We start from the raw sequence: 27,157 nt of genomic DNA, 5'->3' as shown, positions 1-27,157 counted from the left end.
TTCTAGTCTATATTTCCATCTCATAATGCCACTGGTTTAGGATTTTTTTTTTTGTTATGTAACTTATTTGTAAATTGAGCAGTCACTGTCTGTGTCTACACCGGACGCGAGAGTTGTCGTGCGAAAAGTCTGTCTAAACTTGAAGACATCACACTACAGTGTCAAATCATCTGAACGTAGTGTCAGAACATTATTGCTAAAGAGATTGCGTGTGAATGTGCTGTATCTGTTTAAATCATGCTTTAACCCGAAAATAATCAGTAAAAGAAACAAAATCCTTAGCCTTTAACATCCCGCTCGACTCTTGCAGTCATTATAACCTGATCAACCCATAGCTAAATATGTGTAACATGAATTCTTGCTGAATATGCAGTTATATTACGGGCTGTTGGCATGAATTGTACTCGTGATGGAGGCTCTTGAAGCGAGTGAAAACCACAACGCTCAGACCCTTAATATCCGCTCCTCGCTCCAGTCAAAATCACCCCGCTTCACTCATCCTTTGCTTGGCAGCGTGTCTCTGTCAGACTCGCTTGGGAGGGTTGAGCCACTCGGAACTACTGATGCCTGAGTGGAGCGTCGGTGGATGAAAACAAACTGATGTAAATTACAAATTCTTACTTTTTAGCTGAATGCCCTACTTGCTTTCAAATGATTTAATGAAAAACATAAAAATAAAATGAGGCTGCATTTAAATGTAGGTAGGTGTGTAAAGTATGTGCAAGATTTGCACTGCACGTGTGATGGTAGATGTGCAGCTTTTATTCTTATTTATTTTATCTTCATTACAAATCTTGTTTGGTTTTATTTTGGATAATTGCATGTAAAAATTATTTACATTGTAATGCATATCCAACATGTAAATGAATATTCATATTCAAGTATTTGTGCTAAAATTATTAATGCGCATTAAAGACAGGGCACATTAATATTCAACATTCAACAATCTGTGAATGTTGCATTACTCTTGCCAGCACTGTGAATTTCATCTTGCAGCCGACAAGAAAACATTTGTTTATTACTAATCATCTCTGAGTTTAAGAGAAAACGCCAATGAAAATTGGCTAGTTGATTAACATAACTGAGCCACTCCCATGCCGACGGGTATAAATAGGGCGACAGGTGCATCCACTCATTAGGTTTTACGCTGAGGAGCCAAGAACGTGTCCCGGCAACAGCGAATGGTTCAAGGTTGTGGCATGGGGACATAACGTCTCCGTTCCCTCCATCAGGGAACGAGGGTTACGTACGTAACCGAGACGTTCCCTATCTGTCGGTCACTACGAGTTATGTCGACCGACAAATGGGGTCCTGTGGAAAACGCCACAACCTAAACCTCGTCACAACCCTGTGGCGCTGCAATTGTTGACAAGCCCTGGCATGCCACAAAAGTTACGCTTAAGGTCGTAACCTTCCCAAAGCCCCTGCGCAAATTCACTGACCTTGGTACCGAAGGGGCCAAAGGGTTAGCACATCTCTGCTGGAGAAGGCCATGCTGCTGTTCCGCCCCCATAAAGTTAATGGAAGGGATTTCAACCTTCAGAGAAAGAATGCTTCAAATCTTCCCTATTTGTTCTTTCAGCTGGCAAAACAATGGGGAAGCGAGCCTTAGGAAAAGGTCGCTATGGAGACCACATCCTACCCGTAGGGAGGTGACATGTGGATATACCGATATGGACTGACCCAGGGGCAGTACTACATATGGAAGGGGTCTCTGAGGCAGGTCCTACCTTGGAGTAGGTATGGAACGGCTGCCAGAAGAGACTGACAGAACGGGTCTGTCAAGGGAAGACACGGGTTTGCCAAGAGGGAAACCTTACCGTGGAAAAATACACATATGGGATTACCCGTAGGGAACCAAGCCATATGAACACCTAGCCCAGTACAGGGGCTGACCGGGACTCCGGGCATGCTAACTGACCCTCTTGATGGAAGTGAGCGCGATCAGGAGCGCTGTCTTGATAGACAGGAACTTAAGCTCGACTGAATCCAGTGGCTCAAAGGGCCCCCTCTGAAGTCCCGCCAGGACAATAGAGAGGTCCCAGGAGGGAATCAGGGGTGTCCTAGGAGGATGTAACCTTCTGGCACCCCTCGGGAACCTAACAATCAGGTCATGCCTCCCCAGGGACCGGCCGTCTACTGCATCGTGATGGGCTGCAATGGCAGCCACATACACCTTCAGGGTGGAGGGTGACAGCCCACGCTCCAACCTTTCTTGCAGGAAAGAAAGCACGACTATGACTGGGCATCTCCGGGGGTCTTCTCGGTGAGAAGAACACCAATTCGTGAACAGACTCCACTTCAGAGCATAGGCCTGCCTCATAGAAGGGGCTCTAGCCTGAGTGATAGTGTCTACCACCGCTGGGGGCAGATCACTTAGGTCTGCTGTGTCCCGTCCCGTCTAGGTCTGCTGTGTCCCCACATGTGGAGGTTCCAGAGATCTGGATGCGGGTGCCAAATGGTCCCAAGCCCCTGAGAGAGGAGGTCTCTCCTCAGGGGGATGTGCCAGGGAGGGGCTGTCACGAGGAGTTCCGAAAACCAGGTCCGGGTGGGCCGGTAAGGTGCAACCAACAGGACCTGTTCCTCATCCTCCCTGACCTTGCACAGTGTCTGTCATGCAGGCTCACTGGGGGAAACGCATACTTGCGTAAAGCCCGAGGCCAGCTGTGAGGCCAGGGGGGCCTGGGACAGGGAATAGTACAGCTGGCAGTGGGAGGACTCGTGGGAAGCAAACAGTTCTACCTGGGCTTCCCCGAATCGACTCCAGATCAGCTGGACCGTCTGGGGATGGAGTCGCCATTCCCCGGGGAAAGTGAGCTGTCGTGAGAGCATGTCGGCTGCACGATTGAACTCCCCCGGGATGTGGACAGCACGCAGCGACTTGAGCCACGTCTGACTCCAGAGGAGGAGATGGCGGGTGAGTTGAGACTGAGTTGAGACATTGAACTTGGGGGGGTCGCCGGGCGAACTGAATCGCGTAGCCGACTCGGACCGTCCGGATGAGCCAGCGTGATGGGTTGGGCAGCGAAAGCCAAGCTCACAGACTCCGTACAAGTGGCACCAAAGGGACAGTCGACATACCCGCAGTGGTGCAGCGATGGGGAGTCGTGTCGGGAGACCCAGAAGGCATTGCGTCCTGGGTCATCACAGCCACACTACCGTGTTCCCGGAGGAACGGGCCAGAGACGCGAGGAGAGGCGTTATGTCTCCGAACCGCGACCTCTCGACCGCTGCCGAAAGGGGGCGTCGTGGGTGAGAATGAGGAGGCAGTGCGTCGCTCATTGTCAACCCACGAGCCTTGCAACTTGGAGGAAAGGGAAATTGCTCTTTCATTGAAAAAGTGGGTGCCACTGGCCATTGACCAGCGGCGGAACAGAAAGAAACATAACTGAAGATTTTCCACCCGGCCCTCCCCCGGGGGAAGGAGTGGCGCTGTCTTCGCCAGCTCCTGAAGAGCAGATTCCCACATCTCTGAGTTGCCCGTGTCAGGGCCGTTTAGTCGACTTCTTTGAGGACTTCGCAGAGAAACCAGAATGGGTAGTGACAGAGGGGTCTGCTCCCTTCCCTTTAACAAAGGGGAGACGCAATCACAGCGTTGCCATGGTCACACACGCAGTGCGTGCATGAACCATCCACGAACGCGCCTTCAGCGTGCTGAATGCCCAGACACGGAAGAGAGCGAATGTGGCCGTTGTCAGAGAACAGGAAACGACCGCATCCAGAAGGACGTGGATGAAACGGCGTCTTGAAAAAGACACGAATCGTCCGCGATTTGCTCTTTTAGGAAATCTGCTCTCTTAGTTGAAGCGCCCAGGGGAATCGCTGAAAGGGACACCGCTGTTTGCGCCATACCGCCAACCAGAACAGCTTCCCGACACAGCAGATTTATGGCTTTGTGGAGTATAACAGCTTTCATACAATTTCATTTCATTCTTGGCTCCGAAGCAAAAATCTACCCGTCGGCACGGGACTGGCTCAGGTATGTTAATCCACTAGCCAATTTTCATTGGCGTTTTCTCTTAAACTCAGAGATGATTTGCCTCCCAAGTGAGACCCCATTTGTCGGTCGACATAACTCGTAGTGACCGACAGATAGGGAACTAGAAAAATCTTTTGTGGGTGCAGACAATTTTTTAGTCTATAACCAAAACGGCAGTCCTATATAAACTGGTTCAGCAACTTTGAAAGCCTCATAAGACACTGTCCATATGAAAGACCAAAAGACCCTACCCCCTCCAGCTGAACAGAATTCGGTCTGTGTTTTGGCTCTGAGAAAAGGTGTGTTACTGGGCTGAAACATGCCTGCACTCAGCAGCACTACTCTTTGTGTTCATTATTTTCTCCCAGCCCACATTATTATTTTCACAAGACCATAATGATAATAACAAATCATCAATTAATAATTAATCATTATTTTACGAAAATCATTGTTATTTGTGATCATGGGTGTTTGCGGATACAACTTATTGATCATGAGACCAACATTTAGCAAAGAAGGAAAACATTTATTCTAATGGAAGAAAGACATATTTCATTGAGCTAATGCTGTTAAAGAGAGAGAGAGAGAGAGAGAGAGAGAGAGAGAGAGAGAGAGAGAGAGAGAGAGAGAGAGAGAGAGAGAGAGAGAGAGAGAGAGAGAGAGACCTTAAAAAAATATTTAAAAAAAAGTTTACACTCATTTCTTCAAAAATTATAGAAAATGTTATATATATATATATATATATATATATATATATATATATATATATATATATATATATATATATATATATATATATATATATATATATATATATATATATATATCAATTTGTAAACAAAACAAAAAGTACTAATAATCACCAAAGAAAAACCAGACCATTTTCATTAATAGTGACAACTGCTTTTTTAACACCCCGTATCATTTCAAATAAAATAAAAAAATTTGTATGCAGATAAAAAGTATACTCAGTAACAATTCTGGATTTTACCAAAGATTTAAACATCATCACCAAATCAACATCTTGATCTTCGTTCTTAGACTGATGTGACTTTAGAATAGCCAATTTAGCTAGCCCACCAACAAGTTCACCTTGCCAAGAATGTCTATACCTATTTCCAAAAATAAACATTGTCTTATTAAATAAAAAAAAAACAAGTTTAGACATCATTTCATTAAGCAACATAACAAAGACTCTAAACGAAAACAACCACAAAATAAATGGAAAACATTCTCAACATCATTACAATAAGGACATTTTGATGAAACGGATGTATTAAATCTTGAAACAAAATTATTAGTGGCCACTATGCTATGTATGATACTCCACTGAAGATCCCCACTCCTTTTTTGTATTGGGGGTTTATATAAAAGTATATTTATATAAAAGTATTTTTGGGTATAACCTTTAAAACAGGAAAAGTCTGAGGCATCTTACCATTATGCAAAACATTGTTTACAAAGGGCATAAATTCAGAAGGAAAATAGGCTTTAAGACTGTTAACAAAACATTCCATTGACCTTACTGATCTAAGACCAACTTGATCAGCAATAATCTGTACATTTTTCCATTGTCTATTGTGCAAATCAAGCAAGTCAATAATTCTTCCTTTTCCTGCTTTAAAAAACAATGCAACAAATGAACTCAGTACAATTGATTGTATATTAAACAAAGGAATGAAAAAACAAAGGTTCAAGAATACCATAATGTGAACTTGTATCTCTTAACACCTTAAAAAGTTCCCATACTCTCAGAAAAGACACATAATAATCATCATGAGACAAAAGAGTTTTTAGATCATAAGTCTTTTCAGTTAAAAACAAATGTTTGTCCAACTTTACATTGGTCGTATTTTGCAACAGAATGATATCCAAGTTGCTCTGTCTGTCCAATAAAATATTTTTTTCAATGTTTGTAGTCTCATAGCTTTCATTTTTGATTCCACATGAATGAGTCCTTGTCCTCCTTCTGCCACAGTCAAGTACAAAAACCCAGGTGGAAGACAATGATGGCCATTCCAGAAAAAAAATCAATAAATTCTTTCTGAATCTTTATGAAAAAACCTTTAGGAGGACTCAAAACAGTCTCAGGTTATGTATGTAACCATAGTTCCCTGAGTAGGGAACGAGACACTATGGTTACATACGTAACCTGAGACAGTTCCCTTTCGAGGGAACTTCGAACTGCATCCTCTAGGGGGCGCTTTGAGGAACAGTATACCCACGCCGCCATGCTGAGGGGAGTGCAGGCCAGAATCATGGTGAGCACTAAGTACCAACTCTACCATTTCCATGGGAGTTGCCCCTGGGACGTTTAGACGGCTGTCAGTGACAGTACCCCTTACGGCTAAAAGCCCTAAGTTACATACTTAATTATTAGGGCCTCGGCCCAGGGTAGAGCTGAAGGCTTGGAATCAGGAAAGATTCCTTTAAAGGAATATGGCTAAGAACCAAGCATTTGTACGAAGTCTTGCCTGTCACACAGGGACTACCGCTAGCTTATGCATAAGCTTGCTGAAAGAGCTGTCTCTACAGTTCTCTAGTAGCAACACCCTGTTCAGATAGGTATCCGAGGATACATAGGTAGAGTGGTGCCCAAGATGAACGGGGCTTTTACCAACTCAAGAAAGGGCGCAAAGCCCTCACCATCTAGGATTTTAGAAAGAACACAGAATACTAGCGTGCAAACTTACCACAGTGTGAATTTTAGAAAGTGTGCAAAGACTTCACGTGCACACTTACCATAGCATGGATTTTCAAATACTGTTCTAAGGAGGGGCTCTCGTGGCACTCCGATAGAGCAGCTCATAGATGGAATAGTGTATCTCAAAACAGTATGATTGAGTGTCATCAACTCGACCTATGGAAACAATACTGGAGCGCTCTGGGGAAAAAAACAGGGAACTCAGTCTCATATGAGAGGAGAACTCCGGGGCCAGAGTAGAGCTGCTAAATTACCATGAGAATCACCCAAATAGCCCTTCATGTTAAGGGAAGCGATGCCTGAGGTGTATAAATAAATACACACTGGCTGAATGGAGCCCAAGGAACCAAGGTCTAATCATACCAAGAAAGGGAACGAACGGAGCAGATCAGTCTGATATTCTTGAAGCACCAGCATTGTGTGTAATAAAGCCACAGCCTGGCCTGCTACTGCATATGCCTTGCCAATTAAGCGAGATGATTTTCTGAAGGGGCTTCGATGGCAAGGAGGGAGATTAAGAGAGGATGTTTCCCCTGCAGAAAGAAAAAAAAAAAAAAAAATCACAGATAAAAATAATTTATAAATAATTTATAAAATTTTTTGCTCTTTCTACTGGGGGCATTCCCTCCTAGCCGCTTTTGTGCATCACTTCGATGTCGGCAGATTACTTTCATGCCGAAACCGATGGATGCGAGAAGCAAACGGCATCTTTCATTTCTTTTTAATCTCTGTATGGAGATCAGGCACAAATGAAAGGCTCACCTGAGCTGGAGGGCTATGGTCAAAAGGTAATTCGCTCAGTAACCTCCAACAGCTCTACATACGCAGGGCAAGATAATTGAGAAGGCTCAGCCTCAGCTTCTTCACCATCCTCAAATATCTCCTGCTTTTCCTGGGTAAAAACCCAGCAGAGCACTAACCTCAGTATCAGAAAGTGTTAAAGACATCATCCTCCTGAGGCTCTCTCTCGTCTGCCGCCCTTTTTTCCCCCCTTTTTTTGCACTATAGATTCACCTGTATTCTCACAGGCTCATTTTCTTCCACACCTCAACGCGGACAGATACTGAACCGCGGGAAGCAGATGGCTGCCTTTTTTTTCAGAAGTGAGATGAACGAGAGTGGAGCTTTTCCCATTGAAAAAACTCACAATGCACGTAGATTGCGTCCTCAAAGACACCACGTGCGTGCTCTTCGCCCAAACAAATGACGCAAAGATTGCACGTGTCATCGGGTGTCAAATAACACCGACAAGGATGCACACATCATCTAAACGCTTGCTAGTTGTCGCCATGATAAACAGAGAGCCCTTACCGGTTCTTTCAGATGCATGCTTCAAACAAAACAGTCAGTGAAGATGAAGAAGAATAATGACGTGCTCTCCCTGTGCTGATTTATAGTCATGCCGGTAGTGACATCGGAGGCTGTCGCCGGCCAACAAGTTGGTGTTTTTTCAATGTATGCTTCAGACATGGGTCACGATGAGGTGTTCCCCAAAGCACCCTCTAGAGGGCTGCCAGATTATTAACAATTAAAACCCTTCCTCTGTATGAAAGATGTAGAAGAATCCAATATGTTTGATCTTCATGAATTACACTTGATAAACATTGCTTTAATCTATTCGTAAGAACCTTAGACAATATCTTCAAATCCACAGTTAAAAGTGATACAGGACGCCAGTTTTTCAAAAGACTCAAGTCTCCTTTCTTTGGAATCAAAAATGTCTTTATCAACACATTCTAACAAAACTGCATAAAGATCATGTCCTATCAAATTCCAAAAATATTTATAAAACTTTGCTGTCAGACCATCTATTCCAGGAGACTTCCCTGGATTCAAATCTAAAACAGCTTTTGAAATCTCAGAAAAATTAAGAGGACTCTCTAAATCCATTTTATCCTGCTCCGAAAGCTGAGGAAGTTCACATAAAAACTCATCTGCAGACGATTCTTCACATGTTTCTGCTTGATACAATTTTCATAAAATGACAAAGCAATAGCATTAATTTCTTTTTGATCAGTTATTTGCTGGCCATTGGAATGTTTTAAATGATGAAAATACTTATTATCCCTAAACTTTTTTTCTCTAATCCAAAAAAGAAAGCTGTAGGAGCATCTCTTTCCTCTCTCCAAGCTTCCAAAAACAGTGAAAAGCATGAATAAAAGATTTATCTTGTAGCAGTTTATTATTTAAATGCCAATATTTTGAATAAGATTTAATAAAAGATACAGAAACAGTCATAGAAATATAGTGGTGATCAGACAAGAAATTTGGAGAAATGGAATCACCAAAAAATCTACCTCTATTATTGGTTTTCACATAAAACCTATCAATTCTTGCCCCTGACATTTCATTAGAATTTTGTTTAAGCCAGGTATACTGCCTCACCCCTGGAAAAGTATTTCTCCATAAATCAATAAAACTATGATAATTAATTAAAGATCTAAGTTTCTCAGCTGAACAAGGATGAGGTTCAGCATGATTTCGATCAATAGCTTGATTTGAAGTACAGTTAAAATCACCCTCTAATACAATAATCTTATCTTGGGAACATTTTGATACAGCTTCAGACAGTTATTTAAAAAAAGTAATATGTTCAATTCCTCAGAAATATCTCAGACAGAAAAGTATGACCATTTACCCTTGAAAAAAAAAGTATTGCAACACCTGCACGTACATTCGATCCATGACTATGTAGTACACTACCCTTCCATTCGGTCAAACATTGCATTTGATTTTGAACATCTGTATGCGTCTCCTATAACAATATTATATCTGCCTTTTTTAACTATAAATAATCAAATAAATTAGCTCTATTTTCAGTGCCCCGACAACCAATAATATTAAAAGAGCCAATATTAAATGAGGTCATAGGGATGAAAAAGAGAAAATCAAAAAGGAATAACACTAAAACAACAAGACTCATCTTAGTAGTGTTTCACAGATCTGGTCTTCATTCTTTTTCTTACATTACCCATAAATTTCTTAATTTGGTAACGTGTGACGTAGTGGTTCTGGCTAAGGCAGTTAACTCAAATCACACTTCACAGAACAGTAAATTACCCACACATTTAGAAAAATTGCAAAAAACAGTTTCTCTTATTCTTTTTAATGCAACTCAAAATGGTCTTATTTCTTTTTCAATATCTCTTGCTTCAAAGCATGTTAAAGTAAACAACCAATAAACAACCAAAAATAAACCATCTCATGAATCAATACACCATATAGGACAGCATCAAGGGACCGTTTGTCTTTCAACTGAGTGAGAATAATACCCTGGTCAATGACTCAAGTCAACATCAATAAATATTCAAACAATAACATTACACATAACACTTCGGTGTATCAAGTCCATAAGTGAACCAAACATAACCCATTAACTCATATCACATTCATTCATATACATAAGGTTCGTTCAACAGTTCTGATGACCCTTCTGAATGCTTGTGTTCTTGACTGCTTGTGTTCTTAAATGAAGGGTTTAAAGTGGAAATGATTGATGTTTGTGTGTGTGTGTGTGTGTGTGTGTGAGTTAGATGTCCAGTAGACCCATTTTTTCGAGAGTCATTGATGATTAATTAGCTTAGTGGAGATAATGAACTTTTCAAGGCCTACCTGGAGTCCAGTGCACAATCAGGGGATTTGCAGTCCAGCCAAAACACCACAAAAGCACTCAAAGTTACAGCGTTCCAACCCCACGTAGTTCAAACACAGCTCATAAACTAATGGGATACATCTGAACACTCGTCCACTGTGCAGCCAGAGGGACTTCTGTAACACCGTACACTTCAAGCTTGTAGTTTCATTGTCAGCGGCTTTACTTCACAGCATCTACTGTCTGCTAATTCAGCTTTCATATGGCCCAGACACCACGAGGAAAGGAGCAGTTTGCAGGAATTGTAGAACCCAGGCACTCCTCCGCAGCGCAACAAATGAAGCTTACTTAAGACAGTCATCTCCTATTTTGTTTCTTCCCATTTTGCACATTTTAACATCTATTACCAGGCAGTTCAAAATTCTGACCATCGATTCAGCAGACAAAGACTCAGCGGACACACACTCAACACTCACGATCACCTGTTTTAAATTGATTTGATCACTCAATTTCCTCCAGCTGACTGACTCCTCCCACTTGGTGCATTGCATTTTGGGCTTTGTAGTTCGTTTTCGTCACAAACGTTTTGGCTGATCAAGTTCCTCTAAAGTTGCCTTCCTCATGGAAAATGCACATTAATCATTGTAAAGCCTTAAATTTCGAAAAATACATTTCAAGTTTTGGTTTCCGTAGATTTTTGTAGAATCAAGAAAATGATTCAGCTGTTCAACTGTATAGTAATATACATTTGGTTTAGAGGTAGAGCTTCCCTGAGATGTCATATCAATATTATCCCCACAACTATCTTCACTATCAGAATCATAAAGAGACTGTTCATTATTTTCTAAGCTCTCTCTAACATCATGTGACACGCTATCAGGTGAATTCAAAATTATCGCTCCTTCAATCTCCACTTGTTCTCCAAAGTGCTCAGATACCCTAGCATCATCAGCAACAGCTTCTGCACCATCCTGTATCTCTACACTAGCACCAGCAACATTTTCACTCAACACATCTGTAACAATCAGGGCCACATCAGAGTCATTGACAAAACCAGATGAACTGGGTTCAATAAGGCCATCAGGAGCTTTTCCAGAATGCTGATCAATTTCAATTTAATTGTTTTCATCAACAGTATGATTCTCACGCTCATTAACAGTGACTGACTCATTCACATTATCCACTTTTTCACCATCCTTACATCCTTACATAGGACTGGGTTGTTTGGTGTGACCATGCCTCCTGCACGTGAAACACCTCATTGAATCAGTGGTTATGAAGATGATGTAATCCTTATCCAACACCGTCAATTTCACAGTAACATTAAGATGCTGGTAATCAGCGCTCAAAATCATGAAAATTTGTCTTCTAAAAGACATCATTTGTTTCAAATCTGGATTTTTTAAACCCAGTGGAATCATCTTCATTGAACCAACAATTTTGCCGTAATGCAGAAGAATGCGCTCAAGCATATCATTCGATATAAACAGCGGGACATTTGAAAGGATAACCTTTTGTGAAAGATTAGACAGAGGCAATACTGGAATGAAAATATTTCTCAAAGATATACCACGCTCAACTAAATGACCCACCATAGTTAGCTCTTTCAGAAAGACAACAAAAACCTTATTTATCCTTGATGCTGACAAAATGTTTCGTGCACCAATCTCAATGCCGATTGCCACCAAGCAATCTTCCACGGACACCGAATCATCTGGTATGCACTTACAAGTAGGTCGAGCGGAGTTTGTAATGAGGGAGAGAGAGAGAAAGCCAGTCTAGGGCTATTCTTAAACTTGGAGCTCATTATCTTGAAGTACAAATACAAACACCAGAAACGTTATGGATTTTATGAGTAATGAAATGTTATGAAAAGTATTCTTTTTATTTATTCACATGCTGTATGGTTGTTGGTATTTTAGTTAAAAACTTTAAGTTCCATTGTTTAAAAGAAAATGCTTTATTGGCTAATGATTCATAAACCTTCAGTTGTACTGCTCTAAAATTCAATGCCATTTGTAATTTCACAGTATTTTCACCTCCTAAATCACTAACCTTTAAAGTCACAATTCTATAATGGTCAAATTTACTCAGGCCGATGGTATTTTTTAATGACATTATTTATTTATTTATTTATTTATTTATTTAATATATTTATTTCTTTATTTTTAAATAATTGTAGCCAACATAAATAGGTAAAGCAAAACAAATATTTGGATCGTCCCTTATTTTTTCCCTTATTTTATTAATGAATAAACACTTATTTTCTACATGAATAAACATGATAACATATTACTAATTCATAGAAATAATTTAAGCAGTTAAAACCTATTAAACTTGAATTTAAGTACTATTAAACTAACTTTAAAATCTCAAGGAGTTTATAAATTAAAAAGGATAAAATGTGCATGTTAAATAGCCTAAACTAACTTGTGTTAACAATATACTGTGAACTAACAATATGCATAAAATGGGACAGCAACCTTTATATCAAACATTTTTAAATTGTCCACAGCTGAACAACACAAGAGAGGGGATCTGCGCCAGAGCGAGTGAAGTTAATGTGATGAACAAAGTCATTTTCAGATGCAATGAAAAAAAAAAAAAATGTCTCGGTTACGTATGGTAAGGAACGGAGACACCACGTCGGTGACTGACGAATATGGGATATTGCTTCGATAGACCAATCTACTTTGAGTGTAAACTAAACGAGCCAATGCACATTGGCATGCAATTATTGCATCTAGCTGCCGCTGATCATTGCGTGAGTTTAAGAGGGCAGCAGGTGTAATGCATTCCAGTTTTTTGCTGAGGAGCCAAGCCGGGGACCAGGCAGCCCAGCGGCAGTACAGCAACCATGGCGACAGGATGTGGCGTCTCTGTTCCCTCCTTCAGGGAACGAGGGTTACCATGCGTAACCGAGACGTTCCCTTGCAGTCGGTCACTCTCAACGAATATGGGATCCCTATCAAAGCGCCATAGGTGCTGCCCCTTCCAGTGCCCTGTGTGAGCCGCCTGCACCCCTATTAGGTGTAGGTCGGGGCTCATAACAAGTAGCTCCACTCACTGTTGTCAAAGCACTACCTCACTGGGTGAGATTGGATAACATTGGGAAAACGTAGCCGGTCTGCTTGGAGCCAGGACGCTGCGGAACAGGTTCCATGAACAGGTTCCACTTCAAGGCATAAGCGTGTCTCGTAGATGGTGCTCTTGCCGAAGTGAAGGTGTTCACTACCTCTTGGGGTAGGTCACCTAGAACCTCCGCGGCCCGTCCAGGGACCAGACATGGAGTTTCCAAAGGTCTGAACGTGGGTGCCAAATGGTGCCCCGTCTCTGAGTCAGTAAATCCCTTCTCAGAGGAACCGGCCAAGGAGGGGCTGTCAAGAGGAGCACTAGTTCGGGGAACCAGGTGCGAGTAGGCCAATATGGCACTACTAGCAAGACTTGCTCCTCATCCTCCCGGACTTTGCACAATGTCTGTGCGAGAAGGCTCACTGGGGGAAACGCATACTTGCGTAGGTCCCGCGGCCAGCTGTGTGCCAGTGCGCCCATGCCGAGAGTTCCCTCGGTCAGGGAGTAGAACAACTGGCAGTGAGAGGTCTCTGTAGAAGCAAACAGGTCTACCTGAGCAGCTCTGAATCGTCTATAAATCAGCTGGACCGTCAGCGGATGGAGTCGCCATTCTCCCGGGAGCAATGCTAGATGCAGTCTACTTCATCTACAGCAATATCCTTGACTTGATTGCAAATAAATGCACAGACACTATTTAACTGAACATAGATGACATCACTTAATTCAATGATGAACTGCCTTTAACTATCATTTTGCATTATTGACACACTGTTTTCCTAATGAATGTTGTTCAGCACTTTGACGCAATGTATTTTGTTTAAACCGCTATATAAATGAAGGTGACTTGACTTGACTTGACTACAGACAGCTCGTCGGCTGTACGATTGAGCAGGCCTGGAATGTGAATGGAACGAAGTGACCTCAGAACCTTCTGACTCCAAAGGAGGAGGTGGCGAGCGAGTTGCAACATGCGATGGGAGCGCAGACCACCTTATCGGTTGATGTACGCAACGGTCGCAGTGTTGTCCATTCGGACCAGCACATGCTTGCCTCATAAGAGACCTTTGAGATGGTTCAAGGCAAGGTGTACTGCTAGCAACTCTAGGCAATTGATGTGCCACTGCAGCTGTGTCCCCGTCCAAACCCCTGAGACTGCATGCCCATTGTACGTGGCTCCCCAGCTGGTGGTGGAGGCATCCGTTTAAACCAAAGTATGCCTGGAGATCTGCTGTAGGGGCACCCCTGCCCTGAGAAATGCAAGATCTGACCACGGGGTGAGGGTCTGGCGACAGGCCGGTGTAACATTGACCCGGTGAGTGCCACGGTTCTACGCCCGCCTCGGGACTCGGCCATAAAGCCAGTGCTGGAGTGGTCTCATATGTAATAGGCAGAGCGGTGTAAGTGCCGCCGCGGCTGCCATGTGCCCCAGGAGCCTCTGAAAGAGTTTCAGTGGGAGTGCTGTCCTGCCCTTGAACGTATTCAAGCAGGCTAGAACCGACCGCGCACGTTCCTCTGTGAGGCGTGTTGTCTGTTCGACCGAATCCATACCAAGAAAAGAGATCCTCTGCCTCGGCGAGAGTTTGCTCTTCTCCCGTTGACCCGAAGGCCCAGCAGGCTCAGGTGCCGGAGCACCACATCCCAAGGATGGACACATGAAAGTACACGTCCTTCCGGTCATTCGCTGCAAACCAATCTTGGGGACGTACGCACCCGGAAATGCATTTCTGTGTCAACATTTGGGCCCAATTAAAAACTCTTAGATCAACCGTAACCCATCGCCTTTCTTGGGTACAATGAAGTAGGGGTTGTAAAACCCCGTCCCCATATCGGCTGGAGGGACCGGCTCTATTGCATCCTTCGCCAGTAGCACTACGATCTCTTCCCGCAATACAGGGGCATCGGACGCTTTCACTGCAGTGAAGCGGATACCGTGGAACTTGGGGGGGATGCCGGGCAAATTGAATCGCATAGCCGAGGCTGATGCTCCGCAGAAGCCAGCAAGACGGGCTGGGTAGTGCTGACCAGGCGCTTAAAAACCGTACAAGCGGGACCAGCGGAACCACAGACTTACCTGCAGTGGGGCAGCGAGGTGGAACACAGGGACCCAACTCGGGCAGCTTGTGAGAAGGCCGGAGTGTGGTGTGCAGTGATCACCTGGTTCCACGGTTGGCAGAGGGTGCGTGAGTAGGGCCTTTGTTGACGTTCTCAAACCGACCATCACCCGGTGCCAGGTAACGACCGCACCCAGAAACGCATGGTTGAAACAGCATCCTTAAAAGGACGACCCGTCGTCTTTAAAAAGACGCACCCGTGAAGCTCTTTTGGAGAAAATTTGCTCTTTTAGGAAATGCTCTTTCATTGCTTAGGCGCAATGGGGAGATGGCCGCTTGAAACATGACAGGGGATAGTGCAGCCTGAAGTGTGCAACCCACTCGATACTGGAACGATCGCCGCTGTAGCGCTGTCCCGCCAACACAGGAAGCTTCCCAGAACGTGCTGAACTCGCAGTTCACCGTAGACACAGTTCAAGGTCAGCAGAACGACACTATCCCTCGGTTTCGAAGCGAAAAGCTGGTATGCATTGCACCTGCAGCCCTCACACAGTGATCAGCGGCAGCTGGATGCAATAAGTGCATGCATATGTGCATTGGCTCATTTAGTTTACACTCAAAGTAGATTAGTCTATCGAAGCGATATCCCATGTTCGTCGGTCACCGAAGTGGCATTGATAGTGACCGACTGAAAGGGAACTGGATAGCCTAGATTAGGCCCATGCAGGCTCTGCTCTGAACTATATAATAATTATAATTAAAGTCAAAGTCACCTTAATTTATATAATGCTTTAAACAAAATACATTGCATCAAAGCAACTGAACAACATTCATTAGGAAAACAGTGTGTCAGTAATGCAAAATGATATTTAAAGGCAGTTCATCATTGAATTCAGTGATGTCATCTCTGTTCAGTTAAATAGTGTCTGTGCATTTATTTGCAATCAAGTCAACGATATCGCTGTAGATGAAGTGACCCCAACTAAGCAAGCCAGAGGCGACGGCGGCAAGGAACCGAAACTCCATCGGTGACAGAATGGAGAAAAAAACCTTGGGAGAAACCAGGCTCAGTTGGGGGGCCAGTTCTCCTCTGACCAGACGAAACCAGTAGTTCAATTCCAGGCTGCAGCATAGTCAGTTTGTGCAGAAGAATCATCTGTTTCTTGTGGTCTTGTCCTGGTGCTCCTCTGAGGCAAGGTCTTTACAGGGGATCTGTATCTGGGGCTCTAGTTGTCCTGGTCTCCGCTGTCTTTCAGGGCTGTAGAGGTACTTTCTAGGTGCTGATCCACCCTCTGGTCTGGATACGTACTGGATCCGGGTGACTGCAGTGACCCTCTGATCTGGTTACAGACTGGATCTGGTGGCTACGGTGACCTCGGAATAAGAGAGAAACAGACAAATATTAGCGTAGATGCCATTCTTCTAATGATGTAGCAAGTACATAGGGTGTTATGGGAAGTGTTTCCGGTTCTGGTTTACCTAATTAATGCAGCCTAAAAATCCTTTAACAGATTTGGATATTAAAAGCATATTAGTATGTTATGTGTAAGCCAGGTTAAAGAGATTGGTCTTTAATCTAGATTTATACTGCAAGAGTGTGTCTGCCTCCCAAACAATGTTATGTAGGTTATTCCAGAGTTTAGGTGCCAAATAGGAAAAGGATCTGCTGCCGAGTTTTGAGAACATAGCAGGCGTAGAGGATTATAATGTAAAATGAGCTCATTCAAATACTGAGGTGCAAAACCATTCAGGGCTTTATAAGTAATAAGCAATATTTTAAAATCTATACAACGTTTGATAGGGAGCTAGTGCAGCGTTGACAGGTCCGGGCTAATATGATCATACGTCCTGATTCTAGTAAGAACTCTTGCTGCTGCATTTTGGACTAGCTGTAGTTTGTTCACTAAGCGTACAGAACAACCACCCAATAAAGCATTACAATAATCTAACCTTGAGGTCATAAATGCATGGATTAACATTTCTGCATTTGACATTGAGAGCATAGTAGTAGTAGTAGTAGTAGTAGCCCTTTATTGTCACTAGTCACAAGTACCAGCGAAATTAGCCATCAACCTGTCCATACATACATACATACAATATGACAGTGTGGTAGACAGGACAGGAAGACAGGGTATTTGAGGAAGAAATAAGTACAGCATAACATTAGGGAAGTGAGGAGAAAAAAACCAACAGCCAGACTATGCTCCTTATGGGAGCACAGTATGAGAACAGGAAAAAAACCACAGCACAAAAAAGCACATAATCAATACACCATAGACACACGACTTTGCAACTGGGTATGGAACTTGGGGTGGTAGAGGTAATCCAGCGCAGGCAAACAGCCATCCGGTCCCAGCAGCTTGAAAGCGCTAGTCACAGACCCGCCTGCCAGACTGGTGGAACAAAGCGGCGAAGGCGGGGGATGGGGGTTGGGAGGGTGAATGCATATCTGTATATGTGTAAGAGTTTGTGTATTTGTAGGCCTGGAGAGTTGAGACTCTCTCTAGATGCCTCAGTCCGCAGATTTTACAGCGTCACAGCAAGTTGCCATGGAGACATCCTTGGTCAGGTCCTAGATAGAGTCAACAATCAGCAGGTGTCTGTGGGAGAGGGTGGAGGAATGCAAGAGAAGTCAAGCTGCCCTGCTCGCCTGGGAGATTTTTGTCATCCAGCCAAGGCTGGTAAAGAAAGCCAAAAGAAGATAAGATACCAGTTGTTTGGTCTAGTAGCCGCATTTCTTTTCACGGTCACTATGATTTTTCATTGTCCATTGGTCTCCAAATTCTCCAATTTCTTTTCCAAATCCGTCAGCTTCTTCATGATGTTATCCATATTGTGGTTAATAGTCTCAGTCTCAATGCTGACCGCTCTGCCCACTACTTCAATCATGACGGGCAGCCTTGTGAGGCTTTGGACGGCTGTTCCCGTCTTCTTAATTTTCCGATAACCCAGGGCAAAGCCTAATCCTATCAGCAGAAGACCTGTTATCATGGTTCCGAATAGGCCGTAATTTAGATATATTTTTGAGATGGAAAAATGCAATTTTACAAATGCCAGAAACGTGGCTTTCTAAGGAAAGATTGCAATCAAATAGCACACCTAGGTTCCTAACTGATGACGAAGAATTGACAGAGCAACCATCAAGTCTTAGAGAGTGTACTAGGTTATTACAAGCGGAGTTATTACAATCCTCATTATTTATTATATAATTAATTTATAAATTGCATTTTATTACATTTAGAAATACTAACGACTGGCCTAATAATGTTATAATGTACAAACAGGATATATTTAGTTCCCTTCACTTTACAACAAATCATTTAAATTTAACAAATATATCAGAACAAAACAACAATTAAAAATATACAATTCTAATGGATAAATATAATTGCAGTGTATAATAATATAGGCTTAGCTATAAACAAAACAAAAAATAAATAAATAAATAATAATTTAAAGCTAATCATAAGGTAAGGTTGGGCTCTCTCATTCGGGAGAAATCCATTTCCATATTTGTGATGTTGCCCATTTGAAGCTTAACTATTTTTCATATATATATATATATATATATATATATATATATATATATATATATATAGGCCTTATATTTATTTACTGTTTAATAACAATAGCATGCATATGATCCTTTGTGTAAAGGTCTTCTTTTAATTTTTGATGAGTAGACTGTAGCCTAAGACTATCCTAAATTTAGAAATTAAGTCACTGTATATGTTTGAATATTTTTTTAAAGATGTTACAATGTTATATCATAATGTTATTGTTGTTTTACTTGTTCCTTTTATCTCATTTTACAATTACATTCATTTTGCAATCCGTCCCTTTGCTCCACCTGGCGGTAGTTTTGCGAATGATTTTACCGCCGCGGCACCGTTGACCCACAATCGTACAGGTCTCTACTCAGAAGATTACTGTTTTAATGTTACTATCAAGGCTCTATTCTCTGAGCATAACTTGTTTCCCTATAACAAACTATAAAAAAAATCTATAAAAACGTTAATGTCCTACCGGGGCCAAATTTAACTACATTAATAAGTTAAGATTTACAATCAATATTTTAACTGCTACTATGTAAAAGAAATACTACTGTAAAAAAGCACCTTATTTGTTTGAGGTGTTTGCAAACCAAATGTTACTGAACTTTTGTTCATATAGCAGTAGTTTTAAATGAAAAAAAGTTTAAGATACACTACTTTTGAATGCAATTATTAGTTTTGTGTTTTTAATTGTGACTAGTCGCAATTAAAAATTTAAATCGTTGCCCAGCATGTATGTATACACACTTTATGGATAAAGAAATACCATAATGCAATTCAGTAAGCTAGTGGGCAAATCATTAACTATACATGGAGGATAGAATGAATATACTTCTATTTCATCCTATATTGAAAATATATTATTATTATTATTATTATTGAAATGCGTATTCAACCATTCTTTAAGTTTTAGGCTGATTTGGACTCTTTTCTTTGCTCAGGCAAACAGGAAATGATCACGTCACAGAGTGGACACAATGCAGTAGAGGTAAGCGCTCAGTGTTCTAGCAGGTAAGTCCCTACAGACCCCTAGCATCAGTGGCTTACAGTTTATAGGAAACACAGAGCTAGTAAACAGGAATTAACAAGCTACAACAACCATATGTTCCTGCTGGAGTGAAAACATTGAACTAAAACAGACAACCTTCCACTTCCCCTAAAGTCATTCAAAATATTAATGCCGCCAAAGCCAAAGTTGACAGTGGCACCTTGAAGGTAAAATTCACCTGTGCACTGTTGCCCCCTTCTGTTAAAAAAATAAATAAAGAAGACAGGTCAAAAAAATTGCGCCAAGTAAATTTAAATTCCCCTTCAGGAACTCTAGCTGAGTTGAAAATTATATGGGAATGCCCCCAGTGTGACCACGCTCTGAATCACATGTATAAACAGGCCAATGGAAGGGTGAGATGTAATAGGCGGATGACGTAATGACCAGGAAGCTATAAAAGCATGTGAGGTGGAACTGGTGTCAGCTTTCTGTCATTCAGCAAGCGCTCTCTCTCTGTGTGTGTGTGTGTGTGTGTAAGTCACAATTTATGTTCTGTGATTATTTTACTGTTTACATTTACTGTTGTTTGTCAAAGTAGCACAATCAAAACATACAGATGCTGGTCATATAATTAGAATATCATCAAAAAGTTTATTTATTTCACTAATTCCATTCAAAAAGTATAACTTTAATGTATATTATATTCATTCATTACACACAGAATGATGTATTTCAAATGTTTATTTCTTTTAATTTTGATGATAAACTGACAACGAAGGAAAATCCCAAATTCAGTATCTCAGTAAATTAGAATATTACTTAAGACCAATACAAAGAAAGGATTTTTAGACATCTTGGCCAAATGAAAAGTATGAACATGAAAAGTATGAGCATGTACAGCACTCAATACTTAGTTGGGGCTCCTTTTGCCTAAATTACTGCAGTAATGCGGCGTGGCATGGAGTCGATCAGTCTATGGCACTGCTCAGGTGTTATGAGAGCCCAGGTTGATCTGATAGTGTCCTTCAGCTCTTCTGCATTGTTCGGTCTGGCATATCGCATCTTCCTCTTCACAATACCCCATACATTTTCTATGGGGTTAAGGTCAGGCGAGTTTGCTGGTCAATAAAGAACAGGGATACCATGGTCCTTAATGGAAAAAAAAGAAAGAAAGATAGTCACAAATAAAGGTACAAGATACGTGTACAAGATACATATGTGTTATTTACTTCCTTTAAGGTGCGATTTACTTAACAGGACAAATAAGTGTGAAAGTGCAATCCCATAAAAGGGTTGATGGAAGTGGAAAGTTCTGTGGTTGATCTACTGACAATGTGCACATCAATGTATACTGGTGCAGTCAATCTACCACAAGCAGCTCAAATTAGCATAGGTTCATAAACAAGCAGAGATGATAATCAGGTGTGGGTAATTTATCAATAAGACAGGCGTGAAATTAGTTAAGACATACTTGCTTTTTAGGGCATTAAAATTTTAGCAAATACCATTAAATTGATAGCTATAAACCTTAGTAAAGTGCATTGCATGATTTATTTAAAACATACATTTTGCTTCTGAAAGGGAAACTCAACCGCAAAAATAACTGTCTCCATGCCTTAGGATCAACAACCTAAGAACTAATTAGTGATTTGTCGTTCTTGAATGATTTGTTCATTTTGAACGAATCTTTAATGTGACTCGGGAAGAACGAGTCGTCTCGGGGGGTGATTAGTTCAGTCGTGCATGCACAATATTCTATAGGTTCTGTTCTGCTAGTAGTAGTTTACCTCTGTCAGTCAATGCAGTCTTGAGCCGGAAAGAGAATTGATTAGTTCATCTTTCGGGTTGAGTTTGAGTCGTTCCTTAATCACGTGACAAACCCATACGCTAAACCAGTGCAGTCTGAGCCAGGAAGAGAATTGAATAGTTCTTATTTTGGGTCTTCGGGTTGTTTGTTCTTTTGTCCCATGACAACTTTGGCTAGAGTTACTAGTTAATTTAATAACTTCCTCACAAATGGAGTCAAAGTACTTATTATTATTATTTTTTATAATTATTATTATTATTTACTCTAAAAGTTAAGTGATGCATTTCTGGTTTCAAACTGTTGAATGATGGTACTTTTCCATAACACTGAATGTGGTAATAAATAGTTGTTTATGCCGTAAATTTTGTCCATATGATGGCAAAATCACTTTGATAAAAAATATGTTTTTTTCTTTTTGTTTGGTTTTTTTGTTTTTTTTTTTACAGTGGATTCTAATCTTCAAAAATTACTTTGTTGTATGATTTATGTCTTTTGAGTTTACCCTTCAGATTAGACTATAGAACATCTCGATTACTTACATGACCCTCGTTCTCTAATGAAGGGAACGGAGACATTATGTCGAATGACATATGGGGTCTCATTTGGTAGGAGAAACCACCAATGAAAATTGGCTAGTGGATTTAACATACCTGAGCCACTCCCCGTGCCAACGCGTATAAATAGGGTGACAGGTGCATCCACTCATTAGGTTTTATGCTGAGGAGCCGATAACGTGTCCTGGCAACAGCGAACGGTTCAAGGTTGTGGCATGGGGACATAACGTCTCCGTTCCCACCATCAGGGAACGAGGGTTACGTACGTAACCGAGATGTTCCCTATCTGTCGGTCACTACGAGTTATGTCGAACGACATATGGGGTCCTATGGAAAACGCCACAACCTGAACACCGTCACAACCCTGTGGCACTGCAATTGTCGGCAAGCCGTGGCTACGCTTAAGGTCGTAACCTTCCCAAAGCCACAGCGCAAATTCACTGACCTTGGTACCGAAGGGGCCAAAGGGTGAGTACCTCACTGCAGGAGAAGGCCATGCTGCTTTTCCGCCCACATAAATAAATGGAGGGGAATTCAACCTTCAGTGAAAGATTGCTTCAAATCTTCCCTATTTGTTCTTTCAGCTTGGCAGGACAATGGGGAAGCGAGCCTAGGAACAGGACGCTACGGAGACCACATCCTACCCATATGGAGGTGACATGTGGAGATACTGATATTGACTGACCCAGGGGGCAGTACTACATATGGAAGGGGTCTCTGAGGCAGGTCCTACCTTAGAGTAGGGATGGAATAACTGCCAGAAGAGACTGACAGAACGGGTCTGTCAAGGGAAGACACGGATTTGCTAAGAGGGAAACCTTACCATGGAAAAATACACACATGGGATTACATGTAGGGAATCAAGCCATATGGACACCTAGCCCAGTACAGGGGCTGACCGGAGCTCTGGGGATGCTAACACCAGTACTGGGCCTGGCGACAGACTGTTCCACCAAGTCTGACTGATGAGGGTGCTGGAGGATGCTCAACCAGGGTGGGCCAACCGGGGAACTCTACTGGGAGAAGAAAGGCGTTCGCTTCCCTGTGTTAGGGGGTATGGCGCAGCAAGTGTGACACCCAGCCAGCCCCTCCTGCCAATTTACCTGTTACCCAACACACGGGAAGAAGCTGGCTCTACACAAGGGTTGTAAAACCTCGCGAAGGTGATAGGTGTCGCCCAGCCCGCAGCTCGACAGATGTCTGCCAGAGAAGTGCCGTGCACCAGCACATAGGAGGAGGCCACACTCCATATGGAGTGGGCCCTCACCCCCTGGGGGCACGGCTTACCTTGGGAAGTTTACGACAAGGCGATGGCATCCACTATCCAGTGGGCCAACCTCTTCTTGGAGACAGCCTTCCCCTTCTGCTGACCTCCAAAGCAGACCAGGAGCTGCTCAGAGCTTCTGCCACGTATATGTGAAGCGCTCTTATGGGACACAGCAATGCCAAGGCTGGATCTGCCTCCTCCAGGGGCAGCACTTGCATGTTCACCACCTGGTCTCAGAAGGGAGTGGTGGGAACCTTGGGCATGTGCCAGTGCATCCATACCCAGGGGGGCCATAATGAGCCAGTAGTCGAGATAGTTGTGGATCCTGATGCCCACTTCCCAGAGTGGGGAAAGGGCACCCTCTGCGACCTTCGTGAAGACACGGGGGGACAGGGAGAGCCCGAACGGGAGGACCTTGTACTGCCATGCCTCACCCTCGAATGCAAACCGCACAAACGGTCTGTGGCGAGGGAGGATCGAGACATGTAAGTACACGTCTTTCAGGTCGATCGCTGCAAACCAGTCCTGTGGCTAAACACATTTGATAATGCATTTCTGCATCAGAATCTTGATTGGAAGCTTGTGCAGGGCCCAATTCAAGACTCGCAGAGTACAATCAAGTAAGGGCTTGTAAAACTCTGTCCTCACCTTCGCCAGCAGGACAGCAATCTCCTCGCAGAAGACAGAGGCATTCCGGACTGCCATCAAAGTCTCGAGCATGCCATTGAACTTGGGAGGTCACCGAGCGAACTGAATCGCGTAACCGAGTCGGACCGTCCGAATGAGCCAGCGTGATGGGTTGGGCAGCGTAAGCCACACTCCCAAACTCCGTACAGGTGGCACCAAAGGGAAAGTCGACATACCCGCAGTGGTGCAGCGATGGCGAGTTGTGTCGGATGGCCTAAAAGGCATCCATTCCGAGTCATCACGGCCACACTCCACTGGTTCCCAGAGGAACTGGCCAGAGACGCGTGGAGAGGTGTTGCGTCTCTGAACCGTGACTTCTTGACCACTGGTGAAAGGGGGCGTCGTGGGTGAGAATGAAGAGGCAGTGCGTCGTTCATAGTGGACCCGCGAGCCTTGCAACTCTGAGGAAAGGGAAATCGTTTTTTTTATGGAAAAGAACAGAAGAAACAAAAACTGGATTTTCCACCCGGCCCTCATCCGGGGGAAGGAGTGGCACTGTTGCCACCAGCTCCTGAAGAGCAGTCTCCCACATCTCAGAGTTGCCTGTGTCTGGCCCGCCTAGTCGTCTTCCTAGAGGACTTCGCAGCCAGAAATGACACGGGGGGTGCCGCTCTCCTGTGCAGGGCTCGACGCGCCGGCCTCGAAGAGCTCAGCACGGGGCGGAGCTGGTGTGGAGGATGCAGGGGGGTGCCCACGGTGACGAGCAGACTGAGGCACTGCCCGCGACATAATAGTAGCAACCGGAGGATCACGTCAGAGTGAGATGTGCTGTATGGCCTCATTCTGCTGTTGTTCTGTCAGGAACTGCTGGGCACAGCCCCTGACAGCGTCGCCACACAGGACAGCCTGGGAGATGGGAGCGTCGAGAAAGTGTACTTTGTCAACGTCTCTCATACGGACCAGGCTGAACCAGAAACAACACTACTGGACCACCAGAGTGGACATCGGCTTCCCGAGGGATTGCGTTGTGACTTCCGTCACCAGGAAGGGTGAGGTCAGTCGCCGTGCGCAGCTCCTGCATCAACATCGGGTTGGTTCTACCCTCATGCATTTTTTAAAGCCTTGGCTTGGTGAGTTTTCAGGATAGCCATAGCACTGTAAACCTTGGCAGTGAGAGCGGCTGACAGCTTACAGGCCTTGGGTGAGAGGTGCGAACTATTCCTCCCAGTGGCAGCATTTTGTAGACACAGGTGCTCCACAACTCTCCTGCTGGGGAATGCCGTCAAGGGTAGTGAGGATGTAGGAACAAAATGAGCTGCTTCCGGCCGTAAAAAGGGGCCATCCATGACTACATCACTTCCCCATGCACATCCGGGAAGAAAGGAACCAGAGCAAAACGCGGTTGTGAGCCACGCTCTACTCCGAGAACCAATCGAACAGCCATGAGCACTCAGGGCTTGGGCGGTGCATTCATCTCCATCCTGATGCTCACAGCTGCCCGGGCAAGCACGGCTGTCAACTCTGGGACCAATTTGGCAGTGGCGACAACACCCGAGGGGGGCAGCCCCGCCGAATCTTCATCCACAGAGGTCAATAGCCCATCCCCGATGCTGCAATCGACATCTGATCCCCGGCCGCAAACTGAATGACCCGTTGGTCACCGAACAGCCGCACAGGACAAACACTGTGGAAGGGGTAAGAGGTCCGTGGGGCGTGGCCTGGTGGAGAACGTCTCTCTGTCACCTTCAAATCTCCCAGAGCACTAGCCGGCGGTCCTCTGCTCGTGGCAGAGAAACCGGAATGGGTAGTGACAGAGGGGTCTTCTCCTTTCCCTTTAAGAAAGGAGAGACGCGATCGCAGCGTTGCCATGGTCACACATGCAGTGCATGCATGAACCATCCACGAAAACGCGTCTTCAGCGTGCTGAATGCCCAGACACGGAAGCCAATGCTTGTGGCCGTTGTCAGTGAACAGGAAACAACCGCATCCAGAAGGACGCGGACAAAACGGCATCTTTAAAAAGACGGGGAGTAGCCAATTTTCATTGGCGTTTTCTCTTAAACTCAGAGATGATTGGCCTCCCAAGTGAGACCCCATATGTCATCCGACATAACTCGTAGTGACCGACAGATAGGGAACTGTAGTGTTACTTGTTTAGGATTCAAAATGTTATTTGCTTTTAATTTATGTCATTATGTCCTTTTTGAGCAATCATCTTATACATATATTAAACCAATATGTCAAGTCTCCTAGGAAAAGCAATTATTATACCAGCAAATTTAAAATTGGAGTTCAAATTAATAAACTGGGCTATAAATACTTTGTATTGTAGGCTTGGATTATTATATTATTATATAGCCTAGTGTTTATTTACTGATAGACAGTCAAAAATACAAATTAATCAAAATTTTATTTATAACAGGGTTTTATTATTTATAAAACAATAACACCACAGATCCTCAAGAAACAGTAACAAAAACAGTGACAGAAATGTCAGAAATAGAGTATGGGTCTGTCACTTGATTAAGAAATGACTCAAACTCGAAGACTTGAAGAAGCCATACAAGAAGTGAGGTGAGCTAATCATAGACTGAAGACCCATGTAACAAATGAATTCATATTTTCTGTGTCTTTTAGCATTTTAGTTTTGTTATTGTTTGTAGTGTGATCAACGTTTGCGTAAGTAGTAGATGTGTTGGGGAAGTAACACAACACATTAATAACATTTTGCTAAAATGAACAAAATGAACAAAATGACTTGAAAAATTATTTGTTAATTTTGCTGAACGAGACTCAAAAATATTAGTCGGTAAAATGATCCAAACTTCCCATAACTAGAATTAATAATAGATCATCTATACATTATTTACCTATGGGGAAATTTTCTTTTTTCTTTCTTTCTTGTTTTTACAACTCCACACCCTCTGTTCTCAGACAAAGTGGTGCACTGTCAGTAAATTTG

At 43.2% G+C, this 27,157-nt stretch overlaps 1 protein-coding gene across 1 annotated transcript in view; it reads left to right on the top strand.

Moving 5' to 3' along the window:
• Positions 1 to 27,157, top strand: part of LOC113048444 (uncharacterized) — a 50,355-nt gene that overhangs the window by 21,416 nt on the left and 1,782 nt on the right. The window contains exon 20 of the mRNA XM_026210239.1: positions 19,894 to 19,940. Coding sequence (XP_026066024.1) covers positions 19,894 to 19,940 — 47 coding nt within the window. The remainder of the gene's footprint in view (positions 1 to 19,893; positions 19,941 to 27,157) is intronic.

The sequence above is a fragment of the Carassius auratus genome, chromosome 29, assembly GCF_003368295.1.
Source record: "Carassius auratus strain Wakin chromosome 29, ASM336829v1, whole genome shotgun sequence".
NCBI lineage: Eukaryota > Metazoa > Chordata > Actinopteri > Cypriniformes > Cyprinidae > Carassius > Carassius auratus.
Note: the sequence above shows the minus strand (reverse complement) of the source record. Positions and strands in the feature narration are given on the sequence as shown.